This window comes from Heterocephalus glaber, unplaced genomic scaffold, assembly GCF_053883595.1.
Source record: "Heterocephalus glaber isolate CG9 unplaced genomic scaffold, H.glaber_assembly_v1.0 deba00001606, whole genome shotgun sequence".
NCBI classification, from domain to species: Eukaryota; Metazoa; Chordata; class Mammalia; order Rodentia; family Bathyergidae; genus Heterocephalus; species Heterocephalus glaber.
The window spans coordinates 27,642,100-27,656,681 of NW_028258377.1; the positions used below are offsets into that span (position 1 = coordinate 27,642,100).

Consider the following 14,582-nt stretch of genomic DNA (forward strand, 5'->3'; position numbering starts at 1 on the left):
GGTGAAAACACCAAAAGAGGAAAATGGGATAAATATCTTGGCATGATTTCAGGACCACAAAGATTGCCACACAGTCCTTCTGATAAAAGAGAATTCTCTCTCATTAATGTTGCAATCAAAAAAGGAACCAATTAGTGATTTCACCTGTATTTTCACTGCTCATGTGAAGAGAAAATCAAGAAAGCTTTGTGTGGCAACTGAATTTTAATTTAGCTAAAATTCACATGATCATTGATACATCTGTTTTCTAGAACTTGTCACCTAAGTATATCCTAATATAGAGAAAGCATTCCAAGATAATATTCGTAATTGAGGAAAACTTTGACCTACATTATTATACAGCTTGGTGACTAGGAGCAGGACTTTTGAAATAAAAACAAGTACCAGCTCCACTACTTCTTAACTGTAAATCTGGGCAAATCACAAAATATCCCTAATCCTCATATTGAATCTCTTTAAAAATGGAAGTATTAATAATATCTCTTTCATAGGATAATTGTCAAAATCAAGAGTTAATGATAATTGAATAAAACTTTCAGATGCTCCTTAAATAGAAGCTTTGGATGTTCTCTATGCAAACTGCTTTTCAACTGGGGCTATGGACTGTGGTCAGAAGCTTTATCTTTTTTCCTTATTTCTTTGGCCTCTGCTTCTTCCTTATTTGTAATTGTTCCCTAATCCTGCTACCCCATAGACTAGTAGTTTTCTAAGTGGAGACCCATAGACCAATAGCCCAGCATACCCTGGGCACTTGTTAGAACTGCAGATTATTGATATTCATTCTAGATTTTCTGACTCAAGAATTCTGAGTAAGGACCAAGGATCTCTTTTAATAAGGTCTACAGGGGATTCTGATGCACCCTCAAATTTGGAAACCACTAAAATAGACTCTCACCCAACAAACCACTACCTGAGTCAGGAATCCCTGGTTAATTTTTAAGACAAGCTGGAGGCAGCACTGGATATTATTATATTAAGATCATCATCAACAGCCTGGTATTGTTACTTTTCTATTGCTTATTAACTAGGTTTTACGTAAGTTACTGCATTTTTTCTGAGCGTTAGTTTTCTGCCCTGTCTTTTTGAGAACACAGCCTGTTCTGTAGTGCGGTAAGTATCCTTCAAAAAAGAAAAAGAAAAGAAATAAGAAAGCTCATGTCAAAAAAATCACCTTATAAACAGAGATACTTCAAAGAGAAACAAAAGAAGGATAATGGCTATTGAGTTTAGGGTTCCAATTTAAAGAGCAATTATTAATTCATATAAATAAAGGAGATTAAAAATAAATTTGCAGGTAATTTTCCTCCAGATTTTCCACTTTTAAACCACATGTGAAAGAGACTGTTGGTTTCCTCTGTTATCTTTGTTATTGACCCTATAAGTTGATTCCCAATATAATTTATACCCTTTGAAGAGAAAAAAAAGAAAAATAAACAAGACAGGGAAAAACCCTCAAAGTCCAGCCAGCTCCACAGCCAGCTACTCAAGTCTAGCAGCTTCTATGTTCTTTACATCCCAGCCAAAAACACTGCAACTCAACAATGGTTTGCCCTGAAGATTTTTTCACTGTAATGGATTTCCTTTGTTCCAATTTGGTTTATGAAAAGTTCTTATTACAAGCGAAATGACTGATTTCTTTCCTGCTCTGCCTATATTATGGAGTTATTGAGACCTTTAAATGAGATAAATTACATCTCAGGATCTTTTAGGTCTCAAGTATAATAAAATCCAACTCATGTAGGCTTAAGAAAGAAGGGAGAGAGAGAAAAGGGAGAGAGGAGGGAAAGACGGGAGAAATAAGAAGAGGAGGTAAAGATAGAAGACGGGGAAAGACAGGGAGAGAGGAAGGGATGGAAGGTCAGAGAAAGGATATTCTTGTTTTGTGTCAGTACGTCTGGCATGTCCAGACACAGAGATAAGTAGTATCAGGTCATGGATTCTCTTTTCCTGTTGGCCTTTCCAAGTGAGGATCCTCTGTTATGGTTGAAAATCTCAACAGATTCTGTAGATTCAAGACCACAATACCTCTTGGTGCAAATCCAGAGGCAGTGTTTGAAAATCATCATTCTTGTTTCGCCACTTGAAGGCTCATGAAATACAACTGGCTCAGAAAAGGTCATCTGCCTGTCACTGAGCCAATCATGGTGTCAGGAGAGCTCTGACTAATTTATCCCCAGAGCAAGGGTGAGAAACAGAAACTGGGGAAGTGGTGGTCTCCCAGACAGAAATTACAATGAGTGGGGCTGATGAGCAGCCAAAGAACAGATGTCCTCTCTGCTTACTGCTGCAGTTAACAGGACTTTACACCTGCTTGCACCTTTAGTGACATATTTAACTCCAGACACTCGTATGCATCCTTTGTTAGGGAAAATTTTACAAGCCTCTCTACAACTATCCCTACCATGAAGGCATCTGGAGCCATGCAGACGCTTGGGGTTACAACAATGAATGAGACAGACCTTGTGTGGAGAAGAATGATCATGCGGAAGAATGATCTGACAGGGATAACAGGTGTGAAGCAAATGACTGCAGTTTTCTGTGACTTGCATGACAGTGGAACCTCAGAGTGTCATGAGAAAAGACAAGCCAGCCTCCCCTCTGCCCCTCGACACCAACCCTGGAGATGTCTCTCTTTGGCCCTGGCCTCTGGCTCTATTGTCCTCTGCAATCAGGAAGCTGCTCTGTGAGCCTGGGACACCCAGTAATGTCTGTCAACCTGTTGATCTCTCCCCACCTAAGAAATAAAACATAACTTCCATTTTTCTCACCTCAACATTTGGAGATAACTCAGTCTAGACTTGCTTATTATGTTTAATAAACTTAATTATGTATGATAACAAAAACACATAGTATTTACCATGTACAAAATATTGCTTTCAGCACTTTATAAAAGCCATTAACCAAAGCAAAGAAAATATGATGTTTTCAAAGTTCTGGTTTACTTGTCAATGGCATTTAAAAAAATAGTAATAGGATATCAAATTTACACATTTGGTAAGTATCTGTTGGATTTTTATAATGAGATCAGTTATAGTTTTTGGTTGACTACTATGTCCAGAGTGGGACTAAGAATTCTGCATGTTCAGTTATTTAATTATTTTGAACAAGCCTTGGAGATTCCTATTGGTATTTTCCCACTGTAAGAAAACTGAGCTCAGAAAAATTAAATGATTTTCCCAAGGTCTCAAAGCTAGTGAGTGGCTCAGCTCCAGAACTCAGCTTGTCTGAGTCTCGAATCAAACCGAAAACACTGTACTCATCTCTCCCTCCTAGCAGAAAAAGATGCGCTACCAGGCGCTAAGTAGGCAAAGTCCTCTCCATCTTGGCAATCCCAACAGAGATGTGAACAGTTTCAGAGAAGGGGTTCAGATGTTTTTAAGGACATCCTTAAAAAGTCCTCATCGGGCCGGGGATTTAGTTCAGTGGTTCCGCCACCTGCCTTGCAAGCGGAAGGACCCGACTTCAATCCCTGGTACCAAAAAAAAAAAAGTCCTCATCTATGGAAAGCTTCATAGAAAGGATGAAAAGAGTAGTGAAGAAAACTGGTCCTTCAAAGAACAAGATAAGAGAATCAGGACAGTATCAGGGCTTCACCCTGATGTGCCACCTGATGAATTACAATCTATTGGAGTCTCCTTCATATGTCTGTTAATTGAAAGCTAACTAACAAAATAGCTACACCCTATCCCTCTCTACAGCTTCATGACTATGAGTAATCATTATCCAGAAAAATGTTATTTTTTTTGTTCAAGTTAATTTATTCTTTGAGTCTAAACCCAGTCATAATTTAAGGTTGAAGTGGCCTAATGATATAATAGACACCAAGGATTAGCAGCACTGCCCAGATTGGTATAAGTGTTCAGGATACCACCTTTCACCTGAACTTGGCAAGATCTCCAGTAGGGCTAACATGATTAGCTTTACCTGCAAAAACGCTATCACCCATATCTATTCCAGAAGAGTACATCAATGCATTCTGTGAGTAGCTATTACATTTTTATAACAATGTCAGTTATGCTTATCCGAGTGTTTGCTTCATGTAGAGTGATGCAACACTGCTAGGCAGCCTACTCATTATTCTTTTTTAGCTGCATTCATTTATTGTTTTTGCCTTGTCACTGGAGCCTGTGTATATCCGGCTTCATTTACAGCATGGCATAATAACTAACTGCATGGTGCTTTAGATTTTCAGGTTCTTCTTACATATTTTAGTTCAGTTCATTTCCCCAAATCCTATTCTTAGACCCCAGGACAGTTTAAGCAACCTAAACTCAGAGCCCTTACATAACAGGCCCAGGTCAAAAATAACAAATGGAAGAGCTGAAACTCCAATTTTTGATTCCAAACTAAGTTTTCATTCTGGAGATTCTCACTGCCCCAGAGACCCGGTACCGACGCTGTCTTCTTGAGCACTGTACTTGCAATACTTGGCACAACATCAGGCACACAGTGGGTTTTTATTCAGTATCTTTTTTTTTTTTTTTTTGGTATCGGGGATCGAACTCAGATCCTCACGCTTGAGCAGCAGGCTGCGAAACCACTGAGCTAAATCCCCAGCCTTTCATTCAGTATCTTTTATATTATGAATGAATTAATAAACAGTACAGTTTCAGGATTTATCTAGTTCAACTCTTCAGTTCCATACGTAAGACAGAAATCTAAGATTGAATAAATTCTCCAAGGATAATTTGTTTTAGACTTCAAACAAGCTTCCCTTAATAGTAATCTACTGAAGCCAATAATTCTTATTATGATTACTGTATTATACTTTTAACTCAGCAGGTCTGTTGTCAACTCATAATTCTTATTTTTATTGCAATTGTTCAATAGAAAAACAGATGTTCTGGTGTTTGAGAGTGGGAGAGTCCTGAACACTTTCACACATGGTGGCCAAGGAACTTTTGCTAAAATGTGACTTTCCAAGTGGTTGGAGGAACAGTCAACAACTTAGAGAAGAAAAGAAAAGAAGCACACTATTGTAGTAACACAGAACAACACGTTCCCCATTTCCCTCAAGTTCACTCTCCCTGAGGTTTGGAAAGTGACAGCCTCCCACTTCCAGCCTTTGAATTCTCATGATATCAAGGTCTGAATTCCCAGTTCCACTTAGTAATGATGTGACTCTGAGAAATTTCATGATTGCCTTCTCCTAGAATGTGGGAAAAGAGTGCTCTTTAAGGGAGGGGCAGGGATTAAAAGCAAAGAATTAAGAAATGTTATATACATGTACCAACTCCCCAGGATGAATATAATCATTATATACTACAAACACATACTGATAAAAAATAAATAAAGCATGGAGCCGGGGATTTAGCTCAGTGGTTCCGGCGCCTGCCTCGCAAGCGCAAGGTCCCGAGTTCAATCCGGGGTACCAAAAACAAAACAAACAAATAAATAAATAAATAAAACAATGATTGAGAGCATTTAAACAGTTGTTGCAAAGAACTAGAATATACCACAAACCTCTGAATGTTCATTATTTTCCTTAGAGAGTGGGAACTTGTCACTAATGCTATTACCTGCATCTGTCTTTACAGATTCTTTCAACATTTGATTCTCAAATCGTATCACCTTTTAAAATTAATATTTTAATAACTGAATAATAGTATATATTTATTTAATCTTTTCACTAAGCAAAATACTACCATAAACCAAATACACAGATTTTCTTATGAGAGGGCAGAGATGGTCAACTATTATGTCTAAGTATATAGCATACTTTATAGCTTCTATTTGTCAAAAGATTTTATATTTGAATTTATAATGTAAAATGATTAAACTATATTTTAAAGATAATTGATAATATATAATCTTAGCATTTTTTACCTTCTGCATAATTCATGAAGCTCAGAGCATTGTATCTTCTGATTGTTTGGCTATATGATATTTAATTGGTGCCTATTGCTAGCCATATTTTCCTTAATTTATAATTTCAAAAATTTAAAGGTACTTGGTATATCCTGATTCTGCATCAAAATAAATATACTCTGATACTAATAATAACTGTGGCTAGGTTTTATTATCTATAGCAATGGAGGCCTCTTAAAATGAAGACACACAATTCTTGATGCACCATAATATAGTAATTTAATATTTTGAAATCATGATGTCAATATTCATCATTTATTTTTAGCTCTGCAAGAAGAAAACATCAACAGAGATGATTGCACTCTCTGCATAACCAGCTGAATTCTACTCCAGCCTGGTGTTCAGTTGAGCCCAGTGTCCTATGGGCACAGTCTCTTCCTGCTCAATCCCAGCCCCTTCTCTTTCCTTTCAAGTCAATCTTATTGCCAACCACATCACCACCAAGAGTCTTTCCAGTTGTCCCACTCTTATTTTTTAATTCCTTGTTCTGAAGTCTATTATATTTTGGCAAGTCACATCCAACCTGCTTTATATGACTCAAAACTGTTCCTTTACCTTATTTATATTGACATGGCAAGTGTAAGGTAACATCTCATCACTGTGGATGTTATGAAGCAACAGTTGAAAGAAATTATACAAAAACACACCTGCCATATATAGCAAGCGCTTGATAATTACACAGTACTTTTAGTTCTACTCTTATCATTAATTCATCTATAGTTAGGCTACTGTTAATTCAATATTTCCCTGACTCTCTTTTATACCTACCACAGTTTAATTTTTATGTGCATATCAAGACTATAAATTCTTCTAAAGAATGTCATGTCTTCTATTTCTTTGCATGCTTTAAGTAGAAATAATGAAAGCTATATGAGGAATAGTCTATCACATCATCATATTACAGGAACACTCTAGGGTTGGATTATTATAGCATTTAATAGATGCTAAAATTGAAACAAAAATAGCTCATAGTGGCAGAGCCACAGTTCAAACCCTAACAGTTTAATAGCATAGCTTGTTATAACATAAATACAACTTCTAGTGTCCATCTTAGTTCTTGCATTGTAAGAACCAATAAGATCTTGTTGTTTTCAGCGTCTTCTCTGACTCTTCTCCCTTGCAGATGGACCCCCATGAGAACATTTTACTGAGCACTCTAGAGATCAAAAATGAAATGGCCACATCGGAGGCTGTGATGGGACTTGGAGACCCTAGGAGCACAATGCTAGCTTATGATGCCTCCAGCATCCAGTATCGGAAAGCTGGGTTGCCCAGGCATAGTTTTGGCCGAAATGCTCTGGAACGACATGTGGCACAAAAGAAAAGTCGCCTGCGGAGACGCGCCTCCCAGCTGAAAATCACCATCCCCGACTTGACTGATGTGAATGCCATAGATCGGTGGTCCCGCATATTCTTCCCAGTGGTTTTTTCCTTCTTCAACATCGTCTATTGGCTTTACTATGTGAACTAAAATATGGCCTCCCATGGGAAGCAAGGACTAGATTCTTCCTCAAAACAGTTGTACAGCCTGACATAGGACTTGGAAAACACATCAATCTGGGACAAAAGTGATGCTAAAATACCTTAGTTGCTGGCCTATCCTGTGGTCCATTTCATACCATTTGGGTTGCTTCTGCTAAGTAATGAATACACTAAGGTCCTTGTGGTTTTCCAGTTAAAATGCAAGTGATCTGTACACGTGGGAAAAACTGAAGCTGAGTGTTCCACACTATCTGCTTAATACATAGCCTACTCAGAGGGGAAATATCTAGATGATATTCTGAGACAGCTCAATAGCACTGTCAGTCATTTTCCGGAAATGTTCCTAGTCAGATACTCTACATCTCATGCCTAAGGTTGACATGCTGTGGAGACAGCACTGTGCTTATGAAACATTATCTGCAACATCATTTGAGCATGTTAACTCCAAGATGGTCTGCGCTGGTCTTCCTAAGGTGATAATGGTGTCAGGGGAAGGTAACTCCCACTGGACTAGTAGTTTCTCTCTCATGTAAGTGGAACAGGATCAGGGTGGAGAGCTGGAGCAGGGAACAGGCAGAGATTCAGGAAACCAATTAGACCTATCTCTTTGTTGGCTTCATCACGGGGAAATCAAGAATAATGATGACTTTCATTCCAACATTTAGACGTAGAGAGACTTGTGAATATTATCATGCATGGCTGCCAATTTTTTTTTTTTTTTGCAAAAATGCTGTTTGGGAGGTAGCTAAAATAAGAGTTAATGACATGACACAGAGCAGGGTCAAAAATCCAGAAATGACTATTGTAACAAAACTGAAGCAAGCAAGCAAGCAAGCATGGCCTTTATTGGCTCCACTCAGCATCTGGTCTACACACACTGTGTCCAGTAGAAAGGGTAGACTGCGAGGTATCTATTTTCCAAACTCAGAAGCTGCTGACAGCATATCTAAAAAGGTTTTTATAGTTTAACTTAAAGATGGCCATGAAATAGTAAAGTTAGAAGAATTAGAAGTATTGTAGATGTTCATGTTTGATTGGGAGTCATTCACGTATACAGATATAGAGCCAGACAAAGCTAACAGGTTGTTTCTCAGACAATGGCAGCTGTTTTGTAACATTTCCATACAAGTTTACTTCTGAATTTAATAGGGTATTTCAAAAGGAGGATATATTCATTGCTTTCCAGCTTTTCTTGCTTCTAAAATTCCGACTATGTTCTTAGGTGATGGATGGAGTAAAACTCTGGAGAGATTGAGTGAACTTGATTTTCAATGAATTTCATTATATTTCAAAATGAAATTTACCTTTCTGTCTTTCAAAGCAACCAGTACTTTGATGAGTATGTGCATAAAGACCTTAGTTTGCAGGTTAGTTGGTTTTGGGTTTTTATGGGTGCTTACTTTGTGTGTATTGCATTCTGCCAATCAAATATATAAAAATCGGTAAACAATAAGATAAAAACAAAGCTGCATTAATGAGATGAGTGTTATGAGCCTGAATTAATATTACAGAAAAATATATAACTGAAAATCAGGCTGGTACGATGTATTCTTTTATTCTATTTTTAAATTAGTCATTGTGCTTCCTTCTATAATTGGACATATGCATTCATATATTGGACAAAAAAGAGAATAAGCTAATATATTTTATTTCTATCAGTGTGAGGCTCAAATTTTGGTTTTCTTATAGTAAACATAGAATTACTAAATTTTCCATAAAGTTTGATTTGACTGTACTTTTCTCAGAGGATTACTTTGCTATTTCTCTTTTTTAAAAATGCCTCTTTTCAGAGTAATGTCCCTAATTATGCGTGGGAGCAAAGGCTAGTACCTTACAATGGACAAAATGATGCTTTCTTCCCTTCGTGATTCAGTATCTTGGGCTATTATGAAGCCCCACTGTCCTTCCATTCCAACTATCAGAGAACAACAATATAAAAATAAAGATTTATCATTCAACATTCTGAATTTACTCCAAGGCAAGATGGTATTTTTTTCCACCAGTGTAAGGAAATCTCGCTCCTACTGTTTGATTACATATTTGAATATCTCTGAATGTAATCTTTGGGCAGAATCTAACTAAGCTTCCTCCATTTATTCTCAGAGTAGAGATGCCTCAAGTTTCTACAGGGACACACTTCTTCCTAGGTAACCATCCTTAGACATCACACTGATAAAAGTGCCTACCCCTTCTCACCTGGGGGTAAAGTCTGAGTAGAAAACAACAGGAAAGAGCATATCAATAACTCAGGGGCACAACTCTAAAATGCCGTTTTGGAATGGTTTTTCTAGAGACAACTCAGAGCCTAAGTTTAAAAGTGGGCTCTTGTTTGCAATTTCTGTAAAAGCCATAAAAATTCTTGATATTGTCATTTATGATTACACCATCATTTCGGTTATCTAGGGAAGTCAACAGAGCAATCTAGATCAAAATGGAGAGAGGCATCTTCATAGCATGAGCCGCAAATGCATGTGACCAGGAAATCACTTCTGCTATCCATGATGCAAAGAAGCCATCCAAAGGAGAAAAGATGAGACCTTGGAACAAATCTCGTAGGGAGAAAAATATAGCATTCATGAACCATGTAGACAGAAATACACTGGCTCATCCTGTTCAGAAATAACAGTACGTGTAGAATTTATTCTTATGTAGTGAATTGGAATGCAGTTGTCAAATGCTAGGAAGGGTGCTAGGCCTGATAAATCTAGGAAGACCAGCCAGCTTGATATCTAGTGGCTAAACTAAAGGACCACAAAGGTGCATTTTGGCAATTCTGAAATGGTTTTACTATCAGTTTATACATATGTACAGTTTTTCTTTTGATTATAAAACAGCCAGATAGCCAGCAATTAAGGTGTTTTTTCATCTTTGTGAAACACATAAGCAAATTCTGACTCTAAAATGCTCAGTCTAAACGAAATCTTTGATCTCAATCTGTATATACATATATTGTACATGACTGCTAGTAGGTATGAAATGCATTTCAGAATTGAAAACCCATGCAACATAATCATGGGTTTGCATAGGAATGTTACAGTTCTTTCTACTGCAATTTAATAATGGGAAAAGACTCAATCAGTGCCATCTAGACCTTTTCTCATTCCTTCAAAAGCAGTGCTAAGTAAGATAATAATAATGCTGATTTATAAACCAAAAGACTTTACATTTTAGCACTAGGAACACAGAAAATAATCTGTCAGCTTTCAAAAGCACAACATGTGAAGAAAGTACAGTAGAATGAATAAAGAAATCAATTGCATTTTTTAAAGCAGGACCTGCATTAAATTGGCAAACAAGACAATTTCCATTTTCTAGAGGTAACTGTGTTCCAGTTTTATGATTAACTTCATATTCAAGAACATAAACAAGAAAACAACACCAGTAAAAACAAGTCTTACAACATATGTATATATGTGTGTATATAGATCCATGTAAACATACGTACATGTATATGCATTCATATGTTGGAAAACAAAAGGAATAAGCTAATATGTTTTGTTTTCTTTATTAAACCAGTATATGAGTATTTTTAATTTGGCAACCAACAATCAACACATTGAAATAAGTAACACAGGGTACTGAGCAATTCTCTATCAGCAAATCAATGCCTAGAGTTCTTATGAACCATTGCACATTTTGACACTATAATAGTACTGTACCTCAGAACATAGACGTTAACTTGTTCTCATGTTGCTTGTCTAATTGCTCTCTTTTTCAAGGACATAAATAATTTTGTTCACTGGTAATTTTCAAAAATGTCTTAAGAGAATGAAAAAAATGATGAAAATTCCTCCTGGAAAGAAGGGAGAAAAGAGAGAAAAACTAAACCTACCATGTCAATTAGGGGAAAATACAACTGTAGCAATCATACCATTTTGCTAATTGTACAGAATACATGTTACGTGAGCAAACATAACTTTCTCTGAGTGTGTGTAAATACTAAAACAGATTTCTTAAATATTTTTAACTTCTAATTTGTATTTTATGGTAAGGCAACATGCTAATTCTGTTTATGGCTTAAGTCGTGTTATAATATTATGTAAATAATTAAACATGTTGTAAATGAATAGTCCGTAGATATAAATAATTGTTTAGTTTTTTCATTAATTTTTATTTGTTTTTACAAAGTACAGTAACTGGAGTGCCCCACAGAGTAATTTAAACACCCTTTTGCATAAATAGTTTGGGAATCTGACAGAAGAGTTTCAGTTTGCTCTCTGAATCTCTCTCTTTCTCTCTCTCTTTCTCTTTCTCCCTCTCTCTCTCTCTCTGACACAATTTTTCTCTCCTTTGTTTTCTCACTCGCATTCTTTCCCTCTTTAGAAGAAACCCTGTTGTGGTTTTTGTCATCAGTAAGAACCAAGAGAAAGCCTTAGAAATGGAAAATGGGAAAAAATGATTATTGAAAATATAGAATTTTTATATGTCAGAGAACAAGAAACCAAAGTTTGCACTTTAAGTCTCAATTTTCAAAAAGTAAAAGTTTGTATTGATGGCACTACAGAAAATAAAAATGCTTCTTCATAAAAACTCCAGAAATTTGTTACACAAAATGGATACTAGAAGACTTTTTTTAAATAGTAGCATTTTGTCCTTAGCTAGTATTGTTCCTTTCAACCAAAGACTCCAGAATTATTTTTTAAAAGGAAAGAAAAAAGAAAGGAAATGGGAAAAAATGACACTGCTTCACACCAAAGGTTTAAAAAACATTTTCCAAATGCACTAAGAAGGCCATAAAAACTAGGAAGGAGTCAACAGAATGCTAAAGAAAATACTGTCCTAAAGACATCACTTTCAAACCTGGGGGAGGGAGAAAGCAGCACTCTTGAACAGCTTAGAATTTTGGAAATTGAAGACCATTTCTGTTGATATGTGCAGAATTCTGACATGAAATTTTAATTTGTTTTGAGTCTTTTTGTGATAAATATGATTCAAAATAATGAACACAAAAACTGTATTGAGTTCCAAAACCAAATGTCACCCCTGTCGTGTATCCTCTAATCTGATGCCCATGTCTGTGTCCTTGAACTGTTTGAAACAAGCTGACATTCCATCAGCTTGTATCGATTTTGTTATTCAATAGTTTATCTATGTCAATATTAAACATAATTCAAACCTAGTTACCTATAATTTAAATTCCATGGTATTTTAAATTTTATTTGCATGGGTGTTTAAATGGTTCTGTTATGAATATTGTCCCTGCATAGTTCTGAACTGTCCTTTTATAAAAAGTGATATTCTAGTTTCTTCACAATGTAGTGATTATCAGCCTTACTAATTACCTTGTAGCCTTTCTTAACATGCACATAATGCACATTTTCCAATGGCTAGAAAATGCAAAACATAAGTGGATATCACTGCATCTATTTTCATGTCTTTCTAAAAACAAGACTACTCAATCTCTGGGATACATGAGATAGTAAAAAAATGAGGATTATTAAAGAATAGCACATAAGAATTATTTTCTTGAATTTAAACTTATTGCAGCCAGTCTCAGCATGTAAATATATAATAATGTTGGCTAGTGTGTAATTCTTGAACTAAGAAATATAAATAAAAATTAAAAGTTTGTGTGTGTTGTTTCATTGTGTCCAGGATATTTTTTTTTAATTTTTAATGTGAGTCACATAGTAGAATCACAGCTTTTGTGAAAACCTTGGGAGTTTGAGACCTGCTGTTAGGAAAACTTAAATGAGAGGTCTGATTTTGGACTTAGGAGGCATATGATCCTGTAGCCACCTCATTCATCCAACTCTCAGTTTTCTTTTTGAAAAAGCTAAGACATAATTCCACTTCCTTTATAGTGTAGTTGTAAAGGTGAAATGAAGGGAACTCATGAGGAGCCCTTAGTAGAGTACAAAGTGTGTGGGAAGTGGTCCTTAGGGTAGATGCTGTTGGTGTTGTTGGTAACCGTCATTCTAGAACATTCGGCATGTATCTCACAAGTTCTGTCACAACAGCTAAAACTTAGCAGAAATTATTATTCTCTTTACATATTATGTTAAAGATAACTAAGAACTTGTTTCCATCATGGAAACATATGTCAAACATAAGGGGCTCATTTATTTAGCATGTAACATGTATCTACTGAAGAAATACTAATTACTTTCCAAACTTGATCTTCACTGAATTCTCACCATAGTGAGAGTGGCCCACAATAGAGTTCACATTTTTCATTCTTTCATTCTGTGAGTGGACCAAGTGTAAGTAGAAAAAAAATGAAAGATCTTTTATTCACTTAGTTTTCTTTACAAATTTAAGAACACCCCTGAAGGGATCAGAGTTCCACTCAAGGCTGGCAATCTTTCAGAGGAGGTTTGCCAAGTCTTCATTTATTCATTTTAATTTCTCATCCTACTTGCCAGAAATTCATTTGAACATGAAGAGAATCTTTCACAATATATAAAATGAAGCTATTGATGCATACAAAGTACAAAATGATTAATAAATAAAAACTTTTAAATGTTTAAAAAGCTCAAGCTAAAATTAAATGACAAGGGGATCTTGCCAGTGTGAAGGAAGCTTTTCCAGTACCAGCTTTGGTAGATAACAAGGCCTTGGTACCTCCCAGGGGCTCTGGTTCAAGGAGCAGTCGGGGGGCACCTGGGACAGCCTTTGTGGGATCCATAGTTTTGAGTGGACAGGAAAAAGAGAGTGTGTAGGGAGCTTTCCAAGCCCACATACACATGCAGAGCCTGGCAGGTCTTCCGATTTTCAGTCTCCCTTTCCCAGATCAACAGGGGTCTCCACAAAAAAACAGAACCAATGGTATATATACACAGTGTGATCAAACTATGTGGTGAATATTTAAATTTTTTAAATTTATTACAGTAAAAGACACTTGCTATTAATCTCCCTCAGAATACTCCCGTTTACAACTAATAATGACATCACTCTCCTTGCCACTTTCTGAAGCAGCTCTGGAAGTTTTCATTAAAAAGTGTGATAAAAAAAATATGGTGAATATTCTTGCCTAGTGTCAGTATAGTGAAATATAAAAGGCAGGCTCATAAAAACATTACAGTGTGTTCTTATTCACCAGATCTGGCACTGTGCAACTCTGGTTCATTCCCAAAATGACCTTGAAAGGCAAATGTTTTGTGTTGATTCAGGAATCCAGGCACCCATGACAGTGCAACTAAAAACATTAATGAAAGAAGACTTCCAGAACTGCTTTGGAACTTGGTAAGAATAATGGGGTGTGTTCAAAGCAAGGGAGATTATTTTGAGGG

General features: G+C 36.3%; 1 protein-coding gene and 1 long non-coding RNA gene across 4 annotated transcripts in view; one reads left to right on the forward strand and one right to left on the reverse strand.

The window, feature by feature from the left end:
• The window catches only part of Gabrb2 (gamma-aminobutyric acid type A receptor subunit beta2), a 213,827-nt gene extending 200,906 nt beyond the window's left edge, over window positions 1-12,921 (forward strand). For all 3 annotated transcript variants that reach the window (XM_021240141.2, XM_087194870.1, XM_087194869.1), the window contains one exon: window positions 6,992-12,921. In XM_021240141.2, the coding sequence (XP_021095800.1) occupies window positions 6,992-7,339 (348 nt within the window). In that variant the 3' untranslated portion in view covers window positions 7,340-12,921. The remainder of the gene's footprint in view (window positions 1-6,991) is intronic.
• Window positions 1-14,582, reverse strand: part of LOC147822974 (uncharacterized) — a 206,723-nt gene that overhangs the window by 28,250 nt on the left and 163,891 nt on the right. The window lies entirely within an intron of this gene.